Here is a 26,370-nt window from a genome sequence, read left to right as displayed (position 1 = left end):
AATACCACCAATATTTATCTGTTTATTATCTTCCCCTACTTCCCCTTCTATTCCTACGACAACTATTTGCACATGTACATAGCTGATAATATAACACTTGAATTGTCTATCTTTTTAAAAACCTTTTTGAGTGCACTATCTACTGTTAAATTCAAATGTTTTTTTATTCATGTTGTTTTGTGTCTTCTCACTTTTGTTTATTTCACTTGCTTTGGCAATGCAAACACGTTTCCCATGCCAATAAAGCGCCTTTGCGGCGTGCTGAGGAGCGACTGACTCCCCCGCCTGAGGGGCTGCTGTGGAACTGCAGCAGGCAGGGCTGGGATTCCTGGCTAACACCACCCCCTCACAGCCCTCCCAAACACAAACAAACACACGCACACACAAACACACACAGCCACTGCAATGCAGGAAGGAGCTTCCCTCAGCCCTGCGTGGGAGAGACACCAATCACTGCCTGGCTCTCACCAAGTGAGCTGTGAGGGCGGACTGTTCAGGGAGGGGATCCCTCATTTCTCTCCATCTGCCTCTCTCTCTCAGTCTTTCTCTCTGTCGGTTTATTTTTCTCTCTCTCTGTCTCTTTCTCTCTCTCCCTGTCTCTCTCTCTCTCTTTCGCTCTCTCTCTTTCTCTGTATCTATCTATCTCTCTCTCCTCTCTCCCTTCCTCTCTCCCTCCCTCCCATCCGTCATTCCCTCTCTCGTTAACAGGTTTTAAGCAGCTACTACCACACACACATGGAAGATGTGGGTGGAAGGAGGAAGATAAATAAAAGCCTCAGTCTCAACGACTCAATCCAGACTGTTGTGTTGTGTTTGTGACTTCACAGTGCAGTTAAAGGATTGGTTCACTATTATAGAATGAAATCTCTATTGTTTATGTAATTGGCATGTTATAGAAGGGTCCAGACACTTTTTTAGGGATTTCACTTGGTTTTGGGAAACTTATCCCACCCGCAGTAGACTTCCTCATTGCTTGTTCTGCGCTATGGGGGCACCGGAGAAACATGAACAAAGGCTCCAAAAACACCCAAATATGTCCTTTTAGAAACGGCAAAGCTCTCAGTATAGTGATGCAGGTCTTTAGATGTTGTACACATGAAATTGTATAATTCTGAACTTTATCTGAACTGTGACTCGAGCATTTTCCCCTACCAGCTGTGCTGCGCAGGCTACATGAAGAAGCAGCACAGCTGGTAAGTTTCTCAAAACCAAATGAAATCGCCAAAAAATGTCACCAGTCTATAACATGCCATTACAAATAAGCAGATTAGGTTAAAAAAATGGTGAACCACTTGTTTAATGAGTAAGATCTCCCCCTCTTTGTCTTGGTAATCCATTCCAACCTTTGCCCAATCAGCAGTAGGCCTATCTATTTCCAGGTTACTCATGGGTAAGACGAATGGAAATGGGCCTCTTTAATTGGCTAGATAACAGATGGTGGTTTATGTGGTTACAAAAAGCATCACATGCTCCTTTCAGCTTTTTTTCCAGTGACTGTTTGATGATGTCAATGCATTAGGAACATGCACTGATTAAAATGAATGACACTCATTTGATTTCCCAATTGTCTTTCTGCAGGGGAAACTGGGTTGCATGTTGTTCCAAGATAGTGTCAGAAATATGATTGCTTCATGGTGTAACCATAGAGATCTGATGTTTTCACACACCACTGACTGTATTGCCAATATATATTTAAAAAAAAATTCTATAGCAAATTCATTATTTTTAAAGCTTATTTTGTGTCTGAAGTTTTCATTCTTAATGTAGAGTAAGCAAAGACTTGTAATACTCTCCAAAAAGCTTCACCCACAGCCAAGTCCACAGCTGGGAGCCAGACTGCTGTCAGCATATGAGTGTTCCAGGTTCTGACATGTAGCTAAAACTGTGTGTGTGCTCCCATGCTTGTCCGATAAGTGTGTGTGTGTGTGTGTGTGTGTGTGTGTGTGTGTACCTGCAGGGAGTTTGCCAAGGAGCGTGAGCGTGTGGAGAAGAGGCAGGAGTTTCTGAAGCTTCGCAGGCAGCAGCAGATCGAGAGGGAGCTGACTGGATACCTGGAGTGGATATGCAAGGCAGGTCAGACTGCCCTCTACTCCCTCTCCTTTTTTATTTTAAGACCTAATACCCCTTTACTTTGATACTTAAAGTTTACTTCAATATTGCTCAAGTTTTTGCTAAAGTTTTAGTTACAGGCAAACATGATTTGATACTATGTGCATATATATATATATATATATATATATATATATATATTACATTGTGCTGACATAGTATTAGTCTTAGGGCTTTATGATATGCGATATATAGTATGCTGATGGTTTGGAGTGTGTGTGTGTGTGTGTGTGTGTGTGTGTGTGTGTGTGTGTGTGTGTGTGTGTGTGTGCGTGCGTGCGTGCGTGCATTGGTGGAAAAAGTATACAATTGTCATACTTAAGTAAAAATATGGATAACTTCATAGAAAGTTACTCAAGTAAAAGTGAAAGTCACCCAGTAAAATACTACTTGAGTAAAAGTCTAAAAGTGTTTGGTTCTAAATATACAGTACTTAAAAGTATCATAAGTAAATGTAATTGCAAAAATATACTTAAGCATCAAGAGTAAAAGTCTAAATCATTTCCAATTCCTTATATTAAGCAAATCAGATAGCACAATTTTCTTGTTTTAAAAATGTACGGATAGACAGGGGAACACTCCAACACTCAGACATTATTTACAAAAGATGCATTTGTGTTTATTGAGTCCGCCAGATCAGAGGCAGTAGGGATGACCACGTGTTCTCTTGAAGTGTGTAATTTTGACTATTTTCCTGTCCTGCTTAGCATTCAAAATGTAACAAGTCATTTTGTGTGTCAGGGAAAATGTACTGAGTAAAAAGTACAATATTTTCATAAGGAATGTAGTGAAGTAAAGGTTGTCAAAAATATAAATAGTAAAGTAAAGTACAGATAACCCCCAAAAATGACTTGTAGTACTTTAAAGTATTTTTACTTAAGGACTTTACACCACTGTGTGTGTGTATGTGTTCATTATATGGTGTGTGGCTGACACCTGTGTATTTGTTTCAGAGGAAGTGATGCTGGCGGAGGAGGACAAGCACGCTGAAGAGAAGTCCCCTCTGGATGGAGCGTGGTACAAAAGGAAACATAACAACCCAGGTCAGGAGTATACCAGGGCCCTGAGTTGGTTAAGTCAGACCACCTGATCTGATCAGGGAAAACTCAGTGCCTTGGTTATGAGCTTTATCCGAGTGTCGTCTCCCTGTGTTTGCCCAGGACTGCTTACCCAGTCTCCTCTCTGGCTGTGGCTGTAGATGTGTGAGGCTTCGGGCTGATGCCACCCACCCTCTCTGTGCTAAATATTGTGCTGTTGCTGTTATCAAGGCCTTGTTAGCACAACACAGAAATAATCAAAGCCCAAGTGTGAACCCACAGTAATTATGGGTGTTGGGGCCACATGTAAATTGTATTACAACGGGAGAGAAGTGCACAGGGCCACAGTTCAGAGAGAGCCTGGCTGGGAGAGTGTGTTTGAGGGAGCTGTGTTGCCAGTCGAGTTTGAATGGTCTGTTGAGCTAACAACACATGAGAGGCCTCCCCTGAGATGCTTGTAGTAACAGTGTTTCACAAGCTATCATAAATGTGAATGGCTCAAGCTGTGTGCTGCTTTTTCAAAAGGAAGTATGTTGCCTGATGGAAGTCCTGTATTAATGCCCTGAGAGCTGATGTCATATCCATCAAACACACATACTGTGTATACATTATCTCCCTCGAACAAACTACACTAAGATACTTTTCACAAGGAAATCTGGTGTGGTTCTAACCCTAACTTATTGTTCTAATGTGTGTTCAGTGTTGAAGAGAGCAAAGAAGAGCAAGAATGACCTGATCAATGCTGAGGAGGGCGAGGACCACTTCACTGACATCTCATCTGTTGGTAAGGCCAACGCCCGTGAATCGGACCTCTTGATCATCGTCAGCTTTCACACTGCTCACTGCTGTATCCTGTTCTACCCAGTGATTTCTATACACTAGATGACTGATGCAGGGCACTGTTTTGAAGCCACCGCGCCGGCCATCTTGGCACCCCCACCATTGTAAAACTATTTTGGAAGCTCTAGAAATGAATGTATTAATTGAGAGCTTAGGACTATAAGGTTGTACCTGCAAAAAAGATGATTCTGAGATAATTAGCTATAAAGTTCCAAAACTTAATTGGTTTGAATGGTGTCATCCTTTTTGTATCTTGTATTCTTTTGAACTTAGCAACATGGATTGGGGATATTTAGGGTACTACATGGAAAGAACAAGGCTCAGTCAATAACTACATTTGACTGAAATGCAGCTAGAACTATAGTCCCAAGCTCTCATAATGTCTACATTTGTTTTTCGACACATTTATTCTATTAAAGACACCTTAATAAATGATTTCAATTTATATTATATATTGGTTCTACCTCTACTAGCTGTCTCATGTCACCAAATTCTGTCTCAACTGCAGGCCTGGAACAATCTTTCTCTTAGACTGTGCTTCAATTTAATGATGTTGCATATTGAATCATTTTGTTTGTCTTTTAATTAGATTGTGGTGGTATTGGGCCTATTTCCTACAATGTGTATCAATTTGGGTTAAATACTAGCCTTTATAATGCAATAAGTAACTCAAATTGCTATTCTTCCCAGTATGTGACATAAAGAATTCCTGGTTGTATCTATTATGTTAGACAACTGCCCTTTAAGAATGACTAATGACAGAAGCATTGCAATAGCCTCTTATTTAAAAAATGATCAAGTAATAATAAAAAAATCTCCAAATGTTCCCTCCTTTTTTCAGATAGCTAACTATCTGTTTGAACCTCTCAGTCCCCCTGCATAAGTGATTATTAATACTCCTCAATTAGATCTGCATCACTGTACACTAATTAAAGGGGAGTAGGTGGTTTGGCTCAGTATTAGAATCCCATACAAAAAATATATGACAGGGAGAAGGAGAGGGAGCTGGAGGGAGAAAGGGAAAAAGAGAGAGGGGAAAAAGACAAGCCTGACTTGGTGCTCAGTTTATGAGGCTTCACACCCGAGTTACATTTGGAGATGAAAATAGCCCAGGAAATGATGATTCTCCCTCTCCTCCTGGGCCACTAACGAGATGCTAATAGAACCATTTTTCACTTTTCTTTTTTTGGTCCAGCCTCAAATTTTTGTTTAATTTAAGTTACAGATGGTTTATTATGGTCCAGGGGCTGGGAGGTGGAGGCGGGAGAGAAGGGAGGAGGGCAGTGCACAGAGTTCTCTATGGATGAACTAGCCAGGATACTGAGAAAATACTGAACAATATGATGCAGCATTATTAAAGAGAAATGTAAAGTCAAATCTGCTAACGGTCATATTGCAAATGCCCTCTACTTCACATACAAGTTTCTGTGCTTGGCATGCTATGCTGTGGTTTGATTGAGCCATAGTGCACATTTTGGGGTTTATTAGCTTTGATTTTGAATCTTTCCTCTCATTGAGTCTAATGACATTTCGAGGCGGTCCCCACCAAGTGAAAACGTTCAGGTCGTGAAGTTACATCAAAGTGATTTTCATTGAGAAATACAGAATTGATGACTGCATGACTTTATCTCCAGTTTGTGTGTTGTTCCCACCACTGTTCCTCCAGGGTCTCCGTTCGCCCGGGCCAGCCTGAAGAGCAGCAAGAATGGCAGTGCCTCTTACTTCCGGAGGAAAGAGAAGCGGCTCCGCTTCACCATCAGACACCTGGTCAAGGCTCAGAGCTTCTACTGGACAGTGCTGTGTCTGGTCGGCCTCAACACACTCTGTGTGGCCATCGTCCATTACGACCAGCCTGAGTGGCTCACATATGCACTGTGTAAGTCCTGCCCAACGCCCGACCTGCGTGGGAGGGAATACTGTACCATTTGTTTTCCTACCATCACCAACAGGACGTATCATTCTGTTTATTTCCTGTTTGTACAATGAAGCCATCTACAGTGTGTTGGCTGTATTGAAACAGTGCCTTCACGTCAGACATCAGGCCGGTCATATTCGACTCACTGAATTGATCTGTGTGTTATTCCGTCTCCCTTGCAGATTTGGCAGAGTTTGTATTCCTGGGCTTGTTTCTGACTGAGATGTCCATGAAAATGTATGGACTAGGACCCATGAGCTACTTCCATTCCTCTTTCAACTGTTTTGATTTTGGAGTAAGTGAGACTGCGATCCAATCAGACCTGCGCTTCTGAAATGTTGTATAGTAGAGAGTTACATTGCATTGCGTTACATTAGAGAGAACGCACATTTTTTGTAATTCAATGTACTCCACTCCCAGGTGATTATAGGCAGTATTTTTGAGGTGATATGGGCAGTTGTGAAACCTGGGGCCTCCTTCGGCATCAGCGTCCTGAGAGCTCTCCGTCTGCTCAGGATTTTCAAAGTCACTAAGTGAGCGATCCGTTACACCCTGATCCAAAACACGACATGATCACCTGTACAAGACTCGATGCTATGCCACTATCACCTCATTCCTCCTCTTCATCCCCCTGCTGCAGGTACTGGAACTCTCTGAGGAACCTGGTGGTCTCTCTACTCAACTCCATGAAGTCCATCATCAGCCTGCTGTTCCTCCTCTTCCTCTTCATCGTGGTGTTTGCCCTACTGGGCATGCAGCTCTTTGGGGGACTGTGAGTCCACCCTTATTGCCTCTCACAGTAACAGTTCCTGTCCAGTACATACACTGTACTGTATTATTCATGGGTCCAGATTACCCATGGTGATACTCAACATTAGCCAGTTCCATTGTTGTTAGCATTACCATTTAGCTTGTGATAGAACATAGATGTACGTTGTTTTTACTACAGTACGTTGTTCCTCTAGTAGTATGGAGAGGAGAGAGTAACAGTATGGAAAGGCGAGGTTTTCATCCCTCCACTCTTTGAATTATTAAGCCCACTCAGAAACAGAGTAGATGGTCTCTGTGTTGTTCAACGGAGCAGGTGGCCTCTGTGTTGTTCTTCTGAGTAGGTCTCTGTGTTGTTCAACGGAGTAGATGGTCTCTGTGTTGTTCAACGGAGTAGATGGTCTCTGTGTAGTTCAATGGAGTAGATGGTCTCTGTGTAGTTCAATGGAGTAGATGGTCTCTGTGTAGTTCAATGGAGTAGATGGTCTCTGTGTAGTTCAATGGAGTAGATGGTCTCTGTGTAGTTCAATGGACGAGATGGTCTCTGTGTTGCTCAACAGAGTAGAAGGTCCCTGTGTTGCTCAACAGAGTAGAAGGTCTCTGTGTTGCTCAACAGAGTAGAAGGTCTCTGTGTTGCTCAACAGAGTAGAAGGTCTCTGTGTTGCTCAACAGAGTAGAAGGTCTCTGTGTTGCTCAACAGAGTAGAAGGTCTCTGTGTTGCTCAACAGAGTAGAAGGTCTCTGTGTTGCTCAACAGAGTAGAAGGTCCCTGTGTTGCTCAACAGAGTAGAAGGTCTCTTTGTTGCTCAACAGAGTAGAAGGTCCCTGTGTTGCTCAACAGAGTAGAAGGTCCCTGTGTTGCTCAACAGAGTAGAAGGTCTCTGTGTTGCTCAACAGGGTAGAAGGTCTCTGTGTAGTTAATAATCCAGATAAATGCAGAAACACTCCAGTCATGTGATCTAAATGCACAAGTGGCAGGCAGAGAGGACATTATGAACAATAGATGCATGCAGTTGATCCAAAGAGAAATGACACTTGGCAGGCCTTGAAATGCCCAGCCTGGGAGTATGAACTACAGTACAATCACTCCCTGACATAATGGAAGCAGGATCTCTGTGTTGTTCAGGCTCTTCCAGTGTAGTGTTCAGTCAGGCTGTGTGCTGTTCATGGTCTTTCACTGCAGCGTTCAGTAAGGATGTGTGTTCAGGCCCTTCCGGTGCAGTGCTGAGTCAGACTTTGTGTTGTTCAGGTCCTTTCAGTGCAGTGTTCAGTCAGAGATAGATTAAGGACTAGTGGTTGTGAAGCTGCTTCACCCAGCCAGATCCAGCCAAAGCCTGCCCACTTCAAGCAGACCAGGAAATGTATGCTAGCCAAATCTACTTGAGCTGAGGTGTCCCATCCAGGTGCATGGATCATTATTCAGTATGCACTCTTTGAATAGAATTCATATTCAACATCATGCCTGTCCTAGTCAAAATAAAATAAACACATTTAGTGGGATAGATACAATATTAGATGTACACTATACAGTAAGTCACTTGTTTTAGCTATTATCTAATATTGTGTTGATCTGTTGTATTTTGTATTTTATGATGATTCGTTTGTACAGACACACATATTTTTACCTCACAGTAGAGTGGAGGGTTTTCTGCAGACCTGCATTGTCTTTTCTCTAGTTGGGGAACTAATGAGAGCTGTACTAATGAATATCCGTCTATGCACCAAAGGATTTCAGCAAACTGAGAGAGGACACACTTCGTTTGCTTTCTGTATGGTTCTCATTGTTGGAAGGTGTAATGAGGTCCCTGTAGATTCTTACAGAGCAATACAGAATATCAAGATTAGCACAAGATGTTGTGAAATCAGCCTTGACGGAGAGCCAACAGAGCTGTTAGGGCTCTGACAGTGGAAAGATGTGCTATGCCTATTGTGCTGGAGCAACACAATAAGAAACTAGGACTAAGTGGGGTTCTTCTCATCTTCTCAATTTCCATGGTGATGAGGGATTATAAAATGTAGAGTGGGAACCTGTGTTCTAGCAAGGCGTAGCTGAAAGATAACGACCTTTCTAATCTGTGTTTCTTCCTGCAGGTTTAATTTTGACGAGGAGACGCCAACAACAAACTTTGACACCTTTCCAGCAGCAATTCTCACAGTTTTCCAGGTGAAGTTCAAAAAAGGCTAAATAAAGTTGGATTTTTGCCTTCCTTTTGAAAATCATTTCATGTTATAATACTGTAATAGCATTAGCGAAATCCGTGTAATAATGTGTTTGTGTGTCTCCCAGATTCTGACAGGAGAGGACTGGAATGCAGTGATGTATCATGGGATAGAGTCCCAGGGGGGCGTGCGCCGGGGAATGTTCTCCTCCATCTACTTCATCGTTCTCACCCTGTTTGGAAACTGTATCCTCTCTGGATGATCGCCCTGCATTGATTAACCTTTACTACTGTCAAGCATCATGACTTCATAGCTCTGTGATAGTATCAGGATTTAGCGTTGATTTGTAAGCTATAAGAATATATATATATATATATATATATATATATATATATACATATATCCACACTGTATAAGATCGAATGTAAATATTGATCGACTCATTAACTGTTTGAACTTTCCTGACCCCTCACTGATCAGACACTCTCCTCAATGTCTTCTTGGCCATCGCTGTTGACAACCTTGCAAACGCACAGGAGCTCACTAAGGTAGAGTACATACTACAGTAGGGCTTCCTGCCTCTGTGTTCTCTGACTGGAACCTCCCCTCCCTGGAGTCCCTGAGAACCCTGGATAGAGAGACGTGTTCCCCTGATGATCCATCACGAAAGTCAGCTGTCTAATCAAATGCCACATGGAATTTCATTCCCGTATTTATGTTTGTTGAATATGACAGTGAATATTCCTATTAGGATATATAGTGCCTTGCTTTATTGGTTCCTTAACCCTGTCGCCTGGGGCTGTTCTAGGATGACTGATGTTTGTCCTGGTCAATAACTCAAGGTAGTGAACCTCCCAACTGGTTGTCGGATTTGTGACCATTCATAATAATTCACCTATGGGGAAGAGGCTTAAATCTTTGCGGCCACACCAGAGAGAGGTGAAGGCCTTTTTTTTGGCTTGTGGCAGGGCTTATCATCATGGAACCATTGATGGCCCACCAACCCACCCCTGGGTGGTCTCCGTTCTTCACTGTGTTTGTGCTCCTCAGGATGAGGAAGAGCAGGAGGTGGCCATCACCAAGAAGATGGCCCTCCAGAAGGCCAAGGAGGTCAAGGAGGTCAGCCCCATGTCGGCCGCAAACATCTCCATCACAGCGTAAGTCATGATCAGGCGTTTGATACAGTTTCCCCCTTGCTACCCCCCCCCTGCCCTCCCTCTCTCATATCCCTCCCACAGATCAAACCCTCCTCACACCCCCTCCCTCAGATCAAACTTCCCTCCCTCACACCCCCTTTCACAGATCAAACCTCCCTCCCACCCCTTCCCACAGATCCAACCTCCCTCACAACCCCTCCCACAGGTCAAACCTCCCTCCCTCACCCCCCTTCCCACAGATCCAACCTCCCTCCTTCACCCCCCTCCCCACAGATCCTACCTACCTCCCTCCCTCCCTCACCCCCTTCCCACAGCCCTGCCTCCCAGACACACCACACTGTCTCCCCCTCCTGAGAGATGCTCTTTTATATTGATGTCTACATGGGATTGTATCTGTTGTTTGTGGCTTTATGTTGTATTATTCTGTCTGGACTACCAATTTCTCAGTTGATTGTGCTCTTCTGAGGAGTTACATAGGATTTAACCCTTCTGTTCGCAATGTCTGGTGTTTTGATAGATCATGTGTTCTCTCTTTGAGTCACTGAAGGGCTCAACGTTGTAAATGTGTTGAGAAGCAGTTGATAAAAGGCTTAATGCCTGCTAAGACCTTGACTAAAGTCAGAGACACCTTAATACTCTGGCTCCCACCCCCACATAGGCTACACAGCATCCTGTACACAGGCCAACATGGAGCGGAGAGGGCAATGCCAGCAAGGTAATTTCCTCAACAGTGAGCCCAGATTGTGCATGCAACGCTGTACATTCAGACACTTGGTTCTGGTGACAGTGGAACCTCTGGTGTATGCCTTTGTTGGAACCCTTACCACTAGTCTCTCTTGGAGTGACAGGCACTTAACCTGAAATGTAAATTGGGTGAAAAAGAAATAGATTTGGCACATTTCAGTCATTGTGTGGGCACCGTATCCTTGTATTGCCATTCACCAGTATGTACTGTATAACACCTGTAATTAGTGTATTCATAGTCAATGGTAGCAGGATATGTGATTCTGTCATTGTTTTAAATGTTTTGTCTTAAATGTTTCAAAGCACTGTTTTATCTTGTTATTTAAAAAATGTAATGTAGCCATTGGTTTGTAGAATATTCTTATTAATATAGGCTTTGGGAATTTTTTCCTCCGCATTTCCTCAAAGGAAATATACATGTAATGTATAATTGGACTTGAAATATGGCCCCTATAAATTGGTCTCTGCAAAGCGAAATAAGACTCTTTTCACTATTTGTCTTGGAGGTTGAAAGTCTCAACGCTGCTACTCTCATTCCTTTCTTAACTCATTCTGTTGGTCTCAAACGGAGACTCCCATTGAGTTGACGTGTAGTGGGAGAGTCAGGGACAGACAGACGGATGGATGGACAGAGGGTGCCCTGTCCTTCTTCTGACCCTGACCTCTCCCCCTCTTTTGTTCTCCCTCCCCATCTTTATTTTTTTGCATGTGCAGTTTTGTAAAGCAAAGTCAAGGTGCACTCTCTAGCAGCTCGTCCGTCTGCAGCGTTAATTCACTGTGAGTGTTTACTCTCCGTTACACTTTACCTCATCACCCTCCTCCTCCTCCCTAGCCTGGGTCCTATACTGTATGTACAGTACAACAATTATTGTATTGTTTGTGCTAGAGCACAAACACACTGCACCACCAGGCTACCTTACCTTACCTCCCCTCCCTCCGTCTCCCCTTTGACTCCCAACTGTTTCTCCTGAGCATTGAGCCATACCATTGTGAGTTTTCCTCTGTGTTGAATTGTAGCAGATGAATGTGGCAGCCTTTTTTCAGTAACAGGTATTATGAGATTGGTATGCTCGTTCTGTATGTACATACATGTATGCACCTCTTCGTGTTCATTGTGATTGATTCTGTACATCGGCACTTGTTGTAGTGACTGAACTCTCCTCATGACCTCCCTCTCTAAAGAATGACTTTACAGAACTCATATGTTTACCTCTTCATCTCAGACTGAGATTATCTCCCTCTCTCTCTCTTCGCTGTACTGTGTCAGTGTACTCAAAGGTAGTCTGAGCAGACAGAGTATACTGGGGCGGTGTTCAAATCAAATCAAATGTATTTATAAAGCCCTTCTTACATCAGCTGATATCTCAAAGTGCTGTATAGAAACCCAGCCTAAAACCCCAAACAGCAAGCAATGCAGGTGTAGAAGCACGGTGGCTAGGAAAAACTCCCTAGAAAGGCCAAAACCTAGGAAGAAACCTAGAGAGTAACCAGGCTATGAGGGGTGGCCAGTCCTCTTCTGGCTGTGCCGGGTGGAGATTATAACAGAACATGGCCAAGATGTTGAAATGTTCATAGATGACCAGCAGGGTCAAATAATAATAATCACAGTGGTTGTCGAGGGTGCAACAGGTCAGCACCTCAGGAGTAAATGTCAGTTGGCTTTCATAGCCGATCATTCAGAGTATCTCTACCGCTCCTGCTGTCTCTAGAGAGTTGAAAACAGCAGGTCTGGGACAGGTAGCACGTCCGGTGAACAGGTCAGGGTTCCATAGCCACAGGCAGAACAGTTGTGTTGTGCTGCTGGGCTGGCTGGGCTGGGTTAGGTTCAGCTGGGTTGGGTTGGGTTGGGCTGGGCTGGGCTGGCTGGGTTGAGCTGGGCTGGGTTGTGTGGGTTGAGCTGGGCTGGGTTGGGCTGGGCTAGGCTGGCAGGGCAGGGCAGGGCTGGGTTGTGTGGGTTGGGTTGGGCTGGGCTGGGTTGACAGCAGGCTCGTGCTGTGTCAAGCAGACTGCGAGACGCTCTCCCTCCCTGTCCTAACGACCCAAAACAAAGCCACTAGAAACTGTCGCTGGCACTCAGTGAGTCAGAAGTTCCATTTGAGCAGCTCTGTAAAGGCCACCATGTACCTTATGACCAGATGCCACAGCCAGGCAGCTGGAGAGGCAAAACACAAGCGCGCACACACACACACCCTGCCTGTAACGTCAGAGGCCCTTTGTTTGGCAAAGTACCATGTCCCTCTTTTATATTAGGGACTCGTTTTTCTCATTACTAGACAATAAGGATAATGTAACTTGGGGGTGGGATTGTTTAAGATATAGTCAAGTACTAAGTCTACTTTCTGTAGTGCAGGTAGTCTGTAGTGTCGTTCATTTGTCTTCTTTATTTTCAGTTCTACTCTCAGTGAAGTAAGTCCTTTGGTGTCTGTGTTATGTTGTCGCCCCGTGTTTCTCCTCTGTCAGTCTTTCTAAGCTCTTGTTTTCCCCTGTGTCTTTGTTTCCAATGTCTCCTAGCCTGTTAATGCCTCTTAGTCTGTCCCTTGTTTGTTTCAATGTGCTCCTTCATGTGTTGTAGGAGTTATGTCTGCTCCCCAGTCCATCACTACTTGAGGTAAACTAACTTACTGTACGGTGGCCATGACAATCTATTTGTATAACATAACATAACTTCCTGGTGATGACCATCATCCTCATGTTGACATTATTGAAGCAGGATGGAATAAACATCTTGTCTTGCTTCTTTACTTTGCCCTACATTAGCTTGATCATTCCCTCCTTATAGTGTACCGTACACTATACTGTACGTTCACTCAAATAATCCCTTGCCATCTCTCCATTCACCCCTAACCAGATACCTCAGTTTAGAGCTTACTCTGTTCTCAGTGTACTACATGGAGGGTAAGTAGTGGAGGGTAGATTGGAGTCCTGGGGTTGAACATTCCCACAATGCTAGCACGAGTAGACATGGTAGTCGTTTTCATGACGTTGTACTGTATGAAAGTTAATTCTGCTTTCTACACAGTAAAGGACGTCATGTTTGAAGTATCTGTATACGGGTGGTTTATGTGGCGTAGGTAGACTACTGATTTACAATGCATGTGTTCAACCATTTCAAAGTGCTCTACAGACATTGACAGGGCAAGTCAACTGAAGCATGCTTGGCCTGTCAATATAGTCTCTCTTTTTACATGTGGTAATGGAGAGGGACTGGACTGTTTTGCTGTAAATAAACCTCCATTGCACTTCCATACTGTATGTCATTCAGCATGCAGGGGTTTATCTGTTGTATTCCAGAATGATTATTTTCAAATACATGAAATGCATATCGCTCGCGCAGTAAAGGACAGGTTCAATGTACCCTAATAAAGGTGAACTGCCCTGTCTGTCCACCTGCAGTAAGGAGCAGCAGAAGTCTCTGAAGATGATGTCAGTGTGGGAGCAGCGAACCACTCAGCTGAGGAGACATAACTTGCGTGCCAGCAGTGAGGCCCTGTACAGCGAGCTGGACCCTGAGGAGAGGCTTCGTATGTCCTCCGCCCTGCACATCCGCCCTGACATGAAGACCCACCTGGACCGGCCCCTGGTGGTGGAACCCCATGACGGCCCCGGCCCTATGGGCCAACACAAGCCCCGGACCCCTGAGGAGACAGATACCCCTGAGGACCCGGCCGGCCCCCAGCCACGCAGGCACCACCGCCACCGGGACAGGGAGAGACCCATTGATGAGGCCAATGAGAATGGCGATCCAGGCAAAGAGGGTAGGCACCATGTCCACCACAGTCGTAGCAAGGACCCAGACGGCACCCGGGGCAAGGAGGGGAAGAGTGAGCGGTCGCGCAGCCGAGAGGGGGGCAGGAGGCACCACCACCAGACCTTAGTGGACGAGGGAGGAGGAGGGGGGACGGGGGAGAGAGAGCACCGCCACCACCACTCCCACAGACAGGCCAGAGAGGGCAATGGCACTGTCAACAGTGGAGGCAAGGGCGAGCGCAGGTCACGCCACAAAGATGGCCGCTCGGGAGAGAGGTGCTCCAGGGGAGAGAACGGAGCCAATGGGGAGAGGAGGAGACACAAGACCCACGGCTCAAGGGGTCAGTCCACACTGGAGGGAGAGGACCACAGTGAGAGGGAGAAGGGGAGGGGCCACAGGTAAGACTGGCTCTGTCCCTGGCTGTCTCTGTTACTTCTACATGACTGCAAATCTATAGTATACATCATTTTGTACTGATGAAAGCATATCACATAACATTATTTTAGAGGAGTAGATGTGTCTACCTCGTACCAGAGATCAATGACTTGTGATCTATGGTAATTGTCTCTGTTTCCCAGGGACAGATATGTGGAGTCTGAGGGCGACTCCCTGGCCATCAGCCCCCAGCAGGACCCTGGAGATCAGAGGTGGGGCACAGAGGGACCTGAAGACTCAGACAACCAGAGGAACGTTAGACGGACTGGACAGACGGCCGTCAACATCCCCCCTGTCACCATCACCCCCCCACCCGGGGAGACCACCCTTATACCCAGTCAGTACCGCAAACCTATTTTCCCTCTAATACTGTTACTTCAGTGTCTTGTGTTGCTGAGGTGTATCTAAACCTTTGTGTCTGTGTCCCAGTGAACAGTATAGACTGTGAGACCATGCCTATGAACGAGGAGAAGAAGACCCTGGAGGAGCGGACTCAGAGTGGACCCAGACCCATCCTGCCTTACAGCTCCATGTTTGTGTTTGGCCAGGCCAACGTGTGAGTGGCCCGCGTGGACAGCTCTACACAACACCGCTCTGTGCTACACAACTCACACCATTCACGCCACAAACACTCTGCCTTCCATGTAGCAAGTCCCTGCATGTTAACATTGTCGTCTGGCCCCACTTTTAGCTCCTTTAGCAAAGCTGTTAAAATGTTACAGTATATGTCGTAAAGGCAATTGAATAGCACTTTCCTTTAAGTCCACACACTCAGTCAAATATCCATATTTTTAGATGACTTGTAAACCTTTGCCTAAACCTACAATCAATTAATAGAAAACAAAAGCAGCAGCCAGCCAGCCAATGTTATAGCCCGTCTATATGCAGCCAGCCAGCCAATGTTATAGCCCGTCTATGCAGCCAGCCAGCCAGCCAGCCAATGTTATAGCCCGTCTATATGCAGCCAGCCAGCCAATGTTATAGCCTGTCTATATGCAGCCAGCCAGCCATTGATATAGCCCATCTATATGCAGCCAACCAGCCAGCCAATGTTATAGCCCATCTATATGCAGCCAGCCAGCCAATGTTATAGCCCATCTATATGCAGCCAGCCAGCCAATGTTATAGCCCATCTATATGCAGCCAGCCAGCCAATGTTATAGCCCGTCTATATGCAGCCAGCCAGCCAATGTTATAGCCCATCTATATGCAGCCAGCCAGCCAATGTTATAGCCCGTCTATGCAGCCAGCCAGCCAGCCAATGTTATAGCCCGTCTATATGCAGCCAGCCAGCCAATGTTATAGCCCATCTATATGCAGCCAGCCAGCCAATGTTATAGTCCGTCTATATGCAGCCAGCCAGCCAATGTTATAGCCCATCTATATGCAGCCAGCCAGCCAATGTTATAGTCCGTCTATATGCAGCCAGCCACTACTAGGAACAGCGTCTACATTAGTCTCTTAGGTGAGCTGTGTATGGACTATAGGATCTCTATCTCTCTCTTCTCTCTCTTTCTCTCGCTCTCTTTCTCTCTCTTTCTCTCTCTTTCTCTCTCTCTCTCCAGGGTGCGGCGTCTGTGTCATTATATTGTCAGCCTGCGGTACTTTGAGATGTGTATCCTGGTAGTGATATCCATGAGTAGCATTGCATTGGCAGCAGAGGACCCTGTCCAGGCCAACGCTCCGCGCAACAATGTGAGTCTACGCATGCACACACGCACGCACACACGCACCCACACAGGAAGACATGCCAGACACACACAATCTGAAATGGTCCATCCACACAGACAGTCACGGCCTGTTCACCCCGCTAGCATCTAGAAGGTGGAGACAGTACAGGTGCATTAGAGCTGGGACCGAGAGATTGAAAAACAGCTTTTATCTCGAGGCCATCAGACTGTTAAATAGTGCCTTATTGCTTTTATAAAACTGTTACCAACATACTAAAATAACAGTGAATTACATATTTTGATTAAAACATTATTTTGATTAATTCAAACATTATTTTGATAAGTCAATTCATTCAATATCATTCATCCACCAGAAGATATAGTCCTGAACAGAAATCTGGTTGTTAGTTCTTTTGGTAATTTTGCTACAGACGCGTCCCGGTCCTTAATTACTTTTGCAAAGTTGCTATGCGAAAGGACTGCTTGTCCATTCTAAACGAAATGGTTGCTATGCAGGCTTCTTGTCAATTGCTAGCCAAGCCAACTTCAGCTAACTCAGTCACGTCAAGCATTGAACCTGGAATGACAGTACACTAGCTGCATTTTTTTGTTTGAATTTTTTTTTCTTCTATTGGCATTTACTTGGATATGTCCCATGATAAGGATGTGGCTCAGACAAGGTTGTCTGGGCACCGTTCACTCTATGGTACTACAGAGATCGAATTTTCAAAAGTGAAACATTGTTTCCTACAGGTTGGACAGGCAGACACAGCGAGCCTTATATTAACCCCCGCTGTACCAAACCAAATACTAGGCTGGAAGCAAAGAGAAATAATGTGCGCGTAGAAATAAATACAAGAGATGATTCAGACAGCAACCTAAACATGATGTTCTTATGGATGGAACCGTTAGCAAGCATAGGTGTGTCTCTGATGGCCAATGCAGCACTTTTAATTAAGTGATAATGTCCTCGAAGCCGGTGTTTGGAGGATTTATTGTCACGGGCGTGTTCGTCTTGGGCTGGCAAACCGTGCCAATATATCCTCCAAACACCGCTTTCGAAGGCATTATCACTTTTATACAACGGGTTACCAATATATTCAAATAATGATTGACATATTTTTATGATGATTCGTGATTTCGACTGGCTGAGAAAAGCTGTCATCCTGTCTGTCTTGTCCCGGCTCCTGACACGTTCATTACCATAGGACAGCTGGAGATCCAATTTCAATATTGAAACAATGTTGTAAATATTGGAGAGACAGACAGAAAGGTTATTACTAGTAGACTCTGCTGTTGAAAACCAAATGCTAGTCTAAATGAAATGGGAGATAATGTCTAGATGCTTTTTACAGTGTTGATCTGGTATATAAATTGCCTGGCTGGGCTGATGAGACAGTGGATTGAGCAGTCAGATGGAACAGAGTAAATAGGCATTTCAACGTCATACTAGATTTAGCCGGTGGTAACCAATCAGTATCCAGGATTAGACTCACCCATTGTATAATTAAGCAATAAGACCCGAGGGGGTGTGGTATTTGACCAATATACCATGGCTAAGGGCTGTTCTTATGCACGACGCAACACAGAGTGCCTGGACACAGCCCGTAGTTGTGGTATATTGGCCATATATCACAAACCCCCGAAGTGCCTTATTGCTATTATAAACTGGTTATCAATGTAATTAGAGCAGTAAAAATAAATGTTTTGTCATACCTTTGGTATACGGTCTGATATACCACAGCTGTCAGCCAATCAGCATTCAGGCCTCGAACCACCCAGTTTGTAATAATGTTTACATACTGTTTTCCCACTTCATATATGTATATATATATATATATATATATATATATATATATACTGCTCAAAAAAATAAAGGGAACACTTAAACAACACATCCTAGATCTGAATGAAATAAATAATCTTATTAAATACTTTTTTCTTTACATAGTTGAATGTGCTGACAACAAAATCACACAAAAATAATCAATGGAAATCCAATTTATCAACCCATGGAGGTCTGGATTTGGAGTCACACTCAAAATTAAAGTGGAAAACCACACTACAGGATGATCCAACTTTGATGTAATGTCCTAAAAACAAGTCAAAATGAGGCTCAGTAGTGTGTGTGGCCTCCACGTGCCTGTATGACCTCCCTACAACGCCTGGGCATGCTCCTGATGAGGTGGCGGATGGTCTCCTGAGGGGTCTCCTCCCAGACCTGGACTAAAGCATCCGCCAACTCCTGGACAGTCTGTGGTGCAACGTGGCGTTGGTGGATGGAGCGAGACATGATGTCCCAGATGTGCTCAATTGGATTCAGGTCTGGGGAACGGGCGGGCCAGTCCATAGCATCAATGCCTTCCTCTTGCAGGAACTGCTGACACACTCCAGCCACATGAGGTCTAGCATTGTCTTGCAATAGGAGGAACCCAGGGCCAACCGCACCAGCATATGGTCTCACAAGGAGTCTGAGGATCTCATCTCGGTACCTAATGGCAGTCAGGCTACCGCTGGCGAGCACATGGAGGGCTGTGCGGCCCCCCAAAGAAATGCCACCCCACACCATGACTGACCCACCGCCAAACCGGTCATGCTGGAGGATGTTGCAGGCAGCAGAACGTTCTCCACGGCGTCTCCAGACTCTGTCACGTCTGTCACGTGCTCAGTGTGAACCTGCTTTTATCTGTGAAGAGCACAGGGCGCCAGTGGCGAATTTGCCAATCTTGGTGTTCTCTGGCAAATGCCAAACGTCCTGCACGGTGTTGGGCTGTAAGCACAACCCCCACCTGTGGACGTCGGGCCTTCATACCACCCTCATGGAGTCCGTTTGAGCAGACACATGCACATTTGTGGCCTGCTGGAGGTCATTTTGCAGGGCTCTGGCAGTGCTTCTCCTGCTCCTCCTTGCACAAAGGCGGAGGTAGCGGTCCTGCTTCTGGGTTTTTGCCCTCCTACGGCCTCCTCCACATCGCCTGATGTACTGGCCTGTCTCCTGGTAGCACCTCCATGCTCTGGACACTATGCTGACAGACACAGCAAACCTTCTTGCCACAGCTTGCATTGATGTGCCATCCTGGATGAGCTGCACTACCTGAGCCACTTGTGTGGGTTGTAGACTCCGTCTCATGCTACCACTAGAGTGAAAGCACCGCCAGCATTCAAAAGTGACCAAAACATCAGCCAGGAAGCATAGGAACTGAGAAGTGGTCTGTGGTCCCCACCTGCAGAACCACTCCTTTGTTGGGGGTGTCTTGCTAATTGCCTGTAATTTCCACCTGTTGTCTATTCCATTTGCACAACAGCATGTGAAATGTGTCAATCAGTGTTGCTTCCTAAGTGGACAGTTTGATTTCACAGAAGTGTGATTGACTTGGAGTTACATTGTGTTGTTTAAGTGTTCCCTTTATTTTTTTGAGCAGTGTATATATATATATATATATATATATATATATATATATATATATATTACTGTATTCTAGTCAAGGCTCATCCTTTAAAACTACTGCTGTACACACCTTTTCTATTCATATACTGTCTATACATACCACCATATATATATATATATATATATATATTCCGGACTCTGATATTGCTCGTTCTGATATTTCTTCATGTCTTTCTTTGAATTTTGGGGATTTGTGTGTATTGTTGTTGTATTGCTAGATATTGCTGCACTGTTGCACTGCACCTGCGATAACATCTGCATAACTGTGTACATGACCAAGAAGATTTGAATTGATTTGACTCAGTTAGACATTTAAAAAACAACAACAGGTGTGACAACCAAGTTCATCCAAATATATCCGTCAGCGAGGAGAAGATCAGGCAGCTGTTCAAATGAGCTAGAGGAATAATTACTTTTGCATTGACTCTTGGCTGTGTTTTTCTCTTGCACTTACTCTCTCCTGTTCAGGTGCTCAAGTATCTGGACTACGTCTTCACGGGAGTTTTCACATTTGAGATGGTGATTAAGGTAAGCGCTTGGATAGGCACGTGTCATTAAATTACATTTTTTACTACATGACTGAACAAAAATAACATGTTTTCGGATACTTTTTGGGCAGCTGTCTTAGATTTCCACGATATGTTTGTCTAGAATTGATTTCTTTGTTTTTCATTCCGTTACTCCTATGGTTGTATTGGCCTCATGCTACATGCCGTGTTTATTGAAATGCATTACTAAATGAGAGCACTTTAATTGAATACATTGTAGGACTATAGGAGGTTGCCCCAACCTCAGTGTGTTGTAGCCATCTAACCCTGCTCTCTGATTGGTCCAGATGGTTGACCTGGGCCTCCTGCTCCATCCTGGTTCTTACTTCAGAGATCTCTGGAACATTCTGGACTTCATTGTGGTCAGTGGCGCACTGGTGGCATTTGCATTTTCGTAAGTTGTATATTTTCTTAGTAACGTTCATCATTTCATGAAATAAAATAATTGCACAAGGCAAATTTGACAGAAGAAACTGATAAGCTGCACTTTCCCAGACATCCCTTTCTCTTTTGAATTTACATGCGCTGTAATTCGTCTGTCATTTCCCATCTGTTAAATTCCTCAGAATCAAATTCCTTGTATCAACACAATATAATATGTCCTCCTGAATGATGATGTCTGCTACCTCTTACTGCTGCAGTATTGTATTCATTATGGGCTCAGTCTTTGGGACGAATTTTTGGGCAAACTGTTGTGATTATTTGTAAGAATGAGAATATGTCAATTCAGGTGAAACACTGGGTTTAGTCCGGGAGAGAGAGTCTCCATGGGTTTAGGGTAATTATCCTGTACATCTGGTAATGCTGCTGCTGCTGCCAGAACCTACCATTAGTTCCATAACAGCACAACGGGAAAATAGGAATGCATAATGTCACGTTTATTTGCTTATAGTTGAGGTGTTTGGAAGTAAGGATTGTAATTGCGTTAAATTAACCTCCACAAAATGCTTTATTTCATGCTGCGTGTGTGAAGTGTGCAATGTGTGTGTGTGTGTGTGTGTGTGTGTGTGTGTGTGTGTGTGTTTACACAAGTGTTATGTGCGCTGTTGACTCAAAGTTCCTTTTCTGTTTCCTTGTGGCTTGGATCTCTTGAAGGAGCTTCATGGGGTAATGCTTTCTCTCTCGCTCTTTCTCTCTCTCTCTCTCTCTCTCTCTCTCTCATCTTGCCTGTTTCTGTTTGTGTGAGCCAACAGGGTCTATGCTCAGTCCATAGGCCCGTTTTGTTCTGGGACACACTTATCTCTCTCTCTTCTCGTCATCTTTTCATAGTCCACTTGTCTTCTCTCATATTTATCTGCTTGACCATAGATCCTCTGTCCCGTTCCATGTTCCCCTCCGCTATAGGGGGCAATATCACCTCAGTGTGACTACATATTCAACAGGACCGCACTAGACACATACATGTGTTGCTGTGATGAGAAGGATCCTACTGCTCTATATCAGCTCATGTTTTGATTACAAGTGGACCTACTCACCAAACACATTTCATTAAGTGGCAACTACTCACACAAGGTAGTAAGAAAGAACGCCACTTTAGAGCTGATGAGCCCTTTACATCTCTGCATGGAATCTCAGAGTGTGTTTAAGCTGTTATGGTGTCATCAAGGTATCTATATTGGTGACTGCTTAGTGACCATACGGTACCACCCTCCATCCCCACTTTGTTTGTCGACAGCACCGCCTCTAGTATCTATCACTCTCCCCTAGCCACTCTGACAGACAGCCAGCCGCGTTGATGTTGATCGATGGACATTATTCTCCCTGCATGCCCCGGGCCTCATTCTGCCTGTCATGTCAATGTGATCCACCGACTCATTGTGAATGAACCGCCACCGTGATGTGTCGTCGACACACTGTTTGTGTAGTGTTGCTTCCTTGAATCTCACAACCACGTGTCACCGTTCCATCTCCCTTCAGACGTTCCGCATCTGTCAGATGTCCTCTGTCTGTTGGAAACGTCTGCTAGTACACAAGAAACACACTCTTACCTGTGCCACCAAAACAAGTGGCAGGAGTGTCTTTTTGGCAAACACAACCTGATTTTTTTGGGGGTCTGTTTTATGAACATTGCCTTGAAGAAATGAAAGCCATTTTGCAACCCAGTCATCCTTGAAGAAGTGTCATTATGGCCGAGATTGCCATTTGGCGAAGGCCTTTTCTAGTCGGATCAGTTCCTCGCACTTTCACAATAGCATTCAACTGTCTGTCACTGACAGAATAGTACAGTAAATGACAAACATCTCAGTTTCATACATCATAGGCCTATTCCCATTCTCCATATCGTATTGTTTAGATTGTACCTGTCATATTTTCTATGTGTGGGAAGACGCCATAATTGTGCTCTTTATCTTGTTTTTTCCCTTTACTGTTTTCCCCCGTCAGACCGCCGCAAGGTGTGCCCAGGTGGGGAACCCCCTCTCCCCTCTACCCCTCTGTCTTCTGCTTAGGCCAGGATCATATCACTAAACCTGTATGAGTAAAGGGTTTCCTTTACAGACCAGGAGCCTTTGCCATGTCACTCTGATAGCTTTCAATAGAAACCTCTCTCTCTCTTTCTGGGTGTTCAAATCAAATTGTATTTGTCACATGTGCCGAATAGAACAGGTGTAGACCTTACAGTGAAATGCTTACTTACAAGCTCCTAACCAACAATTCAGATTAAAAAAAAGATTAATAAAAATAAGAAATAAAAGTAACAAGTAATTAAAGAGGACTCTCCAATCTTACTGTAAATGGATGCTCAAGTAAAACGTATTCATAATTGATGATTGGCCCAAATCCCAGCATCAGCACTAACTATGCTGGCCATTCTAATCATTATGTACAGTAGACTCGTTGTATTTATTTTCAAGCTTCTATGCCCAAGTCAAATATTCTGAGCTGTTATAAACACACATTCATGTTTATTCTGCTAAACTCTTTTCCCTAGGAGACGCACCAAGCATAGCCCTATCAGTGCCTATATTAAAACATAATACAGTCTTGTTCCACATTGACAGAGAGAGAACTACAGATAGGATCTTAATTTGATCACCCTGTTGCAGGAGAACTTTCCTGCAATGCAGGAAATTTTAAACTTGTAGTGTATTTGAGGATGAAAAAGGCTTCTGGAGTATGTCATTTCCCCTTTGAAATTTCAGACCTGATTTTCCCTAACGAAAATCTATCAACCGTTACAAAATTGTCCATGAATTATAATCCACATAATAATTCAAATTTCCTGTTGCTGCAGGGATTATTTTCCTGCTGTAGCAAAATGGGTCAAATCAAGATCCTACATCTGTAGGACTACCATTAAAGTAGTAGTAAAAATAGCCAGTGCTGAGACAGGACATGGTGGTTATTTCGAATGACCGTTTTGTTCTCCTTCCAGGGAGATGACATATGGGACACGCCAGCCACCTGTACCTGAGAATGATGTCCTCATTACATATTTAACCACTGTCTTGGCGTCTCATAGCTCTGTCACCGTCCAGCCCCTGTAGAAAACTCAAAGCGCTCGCAATGAAACTCCCAAGTCACATGTTTTTCTCTAAGCTGGTCAAGCGTCCTTTGAAAGCTATCAGAATGTCATGTGTGGTTTAACATGTGTGAGTGTTTTGTGATCTCAAACCACGGGCTCTACTTACTGTGATAAAAAGCATGCTGGACTAATGCGTATCAGAGCATGAATGTTGCATGCTGCTGTGGTAGAGTAGAGCTGTAACGGAGACTCTGGTAGGGAGGAACCTCACCGTCATATCACATGGCCATGCTGTGTTGGGCATACCAGCCAGAGTTTCAACATGGCTTTTATTTCCACCTGGATGGGAAGTGGTGTGTGTGTGTGTGTGTGTGTGTGTGTGTGTGTGTGTGTGTGTGTGTGTGTGTGTGTGTGTGTGTGTGTGTGTGTGTGTGTGTGTGTGTGTGTGTGTGTGTGTGTGTGTGTGTGTGTGTGTGTGATGGCAGCTGACAGCAGACAGAGAGAGGAGGCGGGGCAGGGTAGGGGAAAATGAAGGGCGCTGGCAGATTTGTTTCTCTCTGTTGCCATTTGCCTCCTCCAGGACTGTCTTGTTGGTGCCATGTTAATCATCTTCACCAGATCAGTTGAAAATGAGTGACTGCTGTGTAGGATTTACTTTATAAATGCTGTTGACTGTACTGTACGTTGAATAGGTCTATTTATATAACATTTATTAATGTGAAGTGTCACGTAGTATCTTTGACTGGTTATTTATGTGTTAACGACTGTTTATTGGAGTCATTCAAATCCCTCCATGTTTCACCAATGGGATGATTGCCCTTAAATACATGACCATTTTGTGTACTGTACCATACATTGGTCAATCATTTCACGTTTGATATAACATGCAGTATTTTGTATTACTTCGTTGTGTTTGATTTGGAGATGCCTGCATTGCGAGTCACTTGTATTGCTATTCTCACAGCTCCCCAAGGTGGTGATTCAGCATGAGCTCTTCTGAGTCTGTAGGGAACATTAATGTACACGGAGACTTAATGGGATTCTGCTCACATGTTGGTTCAAAAGATGTTCTGTTTTTCCGCCCATTGTATCTGAGAAAGTCGATTAAATCACTTGTTCCTGTATTTCCCCGTGAGTCATTATACTCTACACTGACATTCTTTCATCTTTTCGTCTGTCAGTCTCTCCATCTCAGCTCAACGAGCAGGATTTGTGTATGAAAACAGCATTGGTTCCTTTAAAAGAAATGTCACCGTTTATTTTGTACCACTGGTTATGGGTTCTTCTGCAGAAACCTGATGCACAGTCTGTAGTGCGAGCGTACATGATTTATTTTTGGGGTGTTATTTGCATGGAGAAATATGTGTTGAGATGTGACTCTCAGAGAAGGTGTATTTCTGTGGGATAACTACTCTGCATGCTATACATCCACAAACTGTCCAATTCGCTCATGTAATCCAGGATTACATGCTACAGTACACCTATCTGAATGGTATGGAGAGGCATGAGCCTACAGTGAGATTACTAATCCATTCTCAGTTGGGGCTGGGTGCTTGGTTGTCACAAACAATTATCTGTACCAAGGGTATCTACAGCTTTGACCAAAAATGTTTACCTCAATTATTACTCTGTTGTGTTTTGCAAACACAAATCATTTTGGAAGTATTATTAAAAATGCAATGTCTTTAGTAGTGGGAGATGGTAATGTAGTACCAACCGTTCTCCTAACCCCATTTCCTTAGATTGTAAGAACATTTCCAGTCACGTTCGGTCAAGACCATCAGAGAGCATTCTTCAAATGCTTTCTGTTCCTTAGTCTAAACCTTACCATTCATGAAACTTTTAGAAGCAACAGTGATTTATCAACAAGCTTTTGACTTTTGTCACGAGTGGTTTGCCTCTTTTTTAATGCAATTGTTGTTCTTAGCCGTTTCTGAATACAACTACCTTCACCCAGGCCTTAGCATTTGAGTGTTGACCTTACAGGTTTGCTGTCTAACTTAGTGTTTTTCTTGTGCAGAGGGTCCAAAGGAAAGGACATCAGCACCATCAAGTCTCTCAGAGTTCTGAGAGTCTTACGGCCCCTCAAGACCATCAAACGCTTACCCAAGCTGAAGGTACGGAATAGGACTTTATCTGACCTGACCCAATGTACACTACACGTGTATTCACTGACTTATTGATGAGTATTGTCAGGACACAGAGTCATCAGCGTGTACTGTATCTAACCAGCCCCATGTTTCCCCGTGTGTGTGTGTGTGTGTGTGTGTGTATATGTGTGTGTGTGTGTGTGTGTGTGTGTGTGTATATGTGTGTGTGTATATGTGTG

At 44.2% G+C, this 26,370-nt stretch overlaps 1 protein-coding gene across 1 annotated transcript in view; it reads left to right on the top strand.

Moving 5' to 3' along the window:
• LOC115199912 (voltage-dependent N-type calcium channel subunit alpha-1B) overlaps window positions 1–26,370 on the top strand; it is a 141,867-nt gene that overhangs the window by 79,249 nt on the left and 36,248 nt on the right. Inside the window, exons 9-30 of the mRNA XM_029762453.1 lie at window positions 1,958–2,073; window positions 3,063–3,152; window positions 3,847–3,930; window positions 5,644–5,862; window positions 6,084–6,196; window positions 6,322–6,434; window positions 6,542–6,673; window positions 8,760–8,832; window positions 8,956–9,073; window positions 9,309–9,376; window positions 9,879–9,985; window positions 10,644–10,700; window positions 11,444–11,506; window positions 14,123–14,875; window positions 15,056–15,249; window positions 15,342–15,468; window positions 16,478–16,607; window positions 20,499–20,558; window positions 20,866–20,972; window positions 21,674–21,685; window positions 22,961–22,981; window positions 26,062–26,158. Of these exons, the coding sequence (XP_029618313.1) occupies window positions 1,958–2,073; window positions 3,063–3,152; window positions 3,847–3,930; window positions 5,644–5,862; window positions 6,084–6,196; window positions 6,322–6,434; window positions 6,542–6,673; window positions 8,760–8,832; window positions 8,956–9,073; window positions 9,309–9,376; window positions 9,879–9,985; window positions 10,644–10,700; window positions 11,444–11,506; window positions 14,123–14,875; window positions 15,056–15,249; window positions 15,342–15,468; window positions 16,478–16,607; window positions 20,499–20,558; window positions 20,866–20,972; window positions 21,674–21,685; window positions 22,961–22,981; window positions 26,062–26,158 (2,854 nt within the window). The remainder of the gene's footprint in view (window positions 1–1,957; window positions 2,074–3,062; window positions 3,153–3,846; window positions 3,931–5,643; window positions 5,863–6,083; window positions 6,197–6,321; window positions 6,435–6,541; window positions 6,674–8,759; window positions 8,833–8,955; window positions 9,074–9,308; window positions 9,377–9,878; window positions 9,986–10,643; window positions 10,701–11,443; window positions 11,507–14,122; window positions 14,876–15,055; window positions 15,250–15,341; window positions 15,469–16,477; window positions 16,608–20,498; window positions 20,559–20,865; window positions 20,973–21,673; window positions 21,686–22,960; window positions 22,982–26,061; window positions 26,159–26,370) is intronic.

Source organism: Salmo trutta, chromosome 9 (assembly GCF_901001165.1).
Source record: "Salmo trutta chromosome 9, fSalTru1.1, whole genome shotgun sequence".
NCBI classification, from domain to species: domain Eukaryota; kingdom Metazoa; phylum Chordata; class Actinopteri; order Salmoniformes; family Salmonidae; genus Salmo; species Salmo trutta.
Note: the sequence above shows the minus strand (reverse complement) of the source record. Positions and strands in the feature narration are given on the sequence as shown.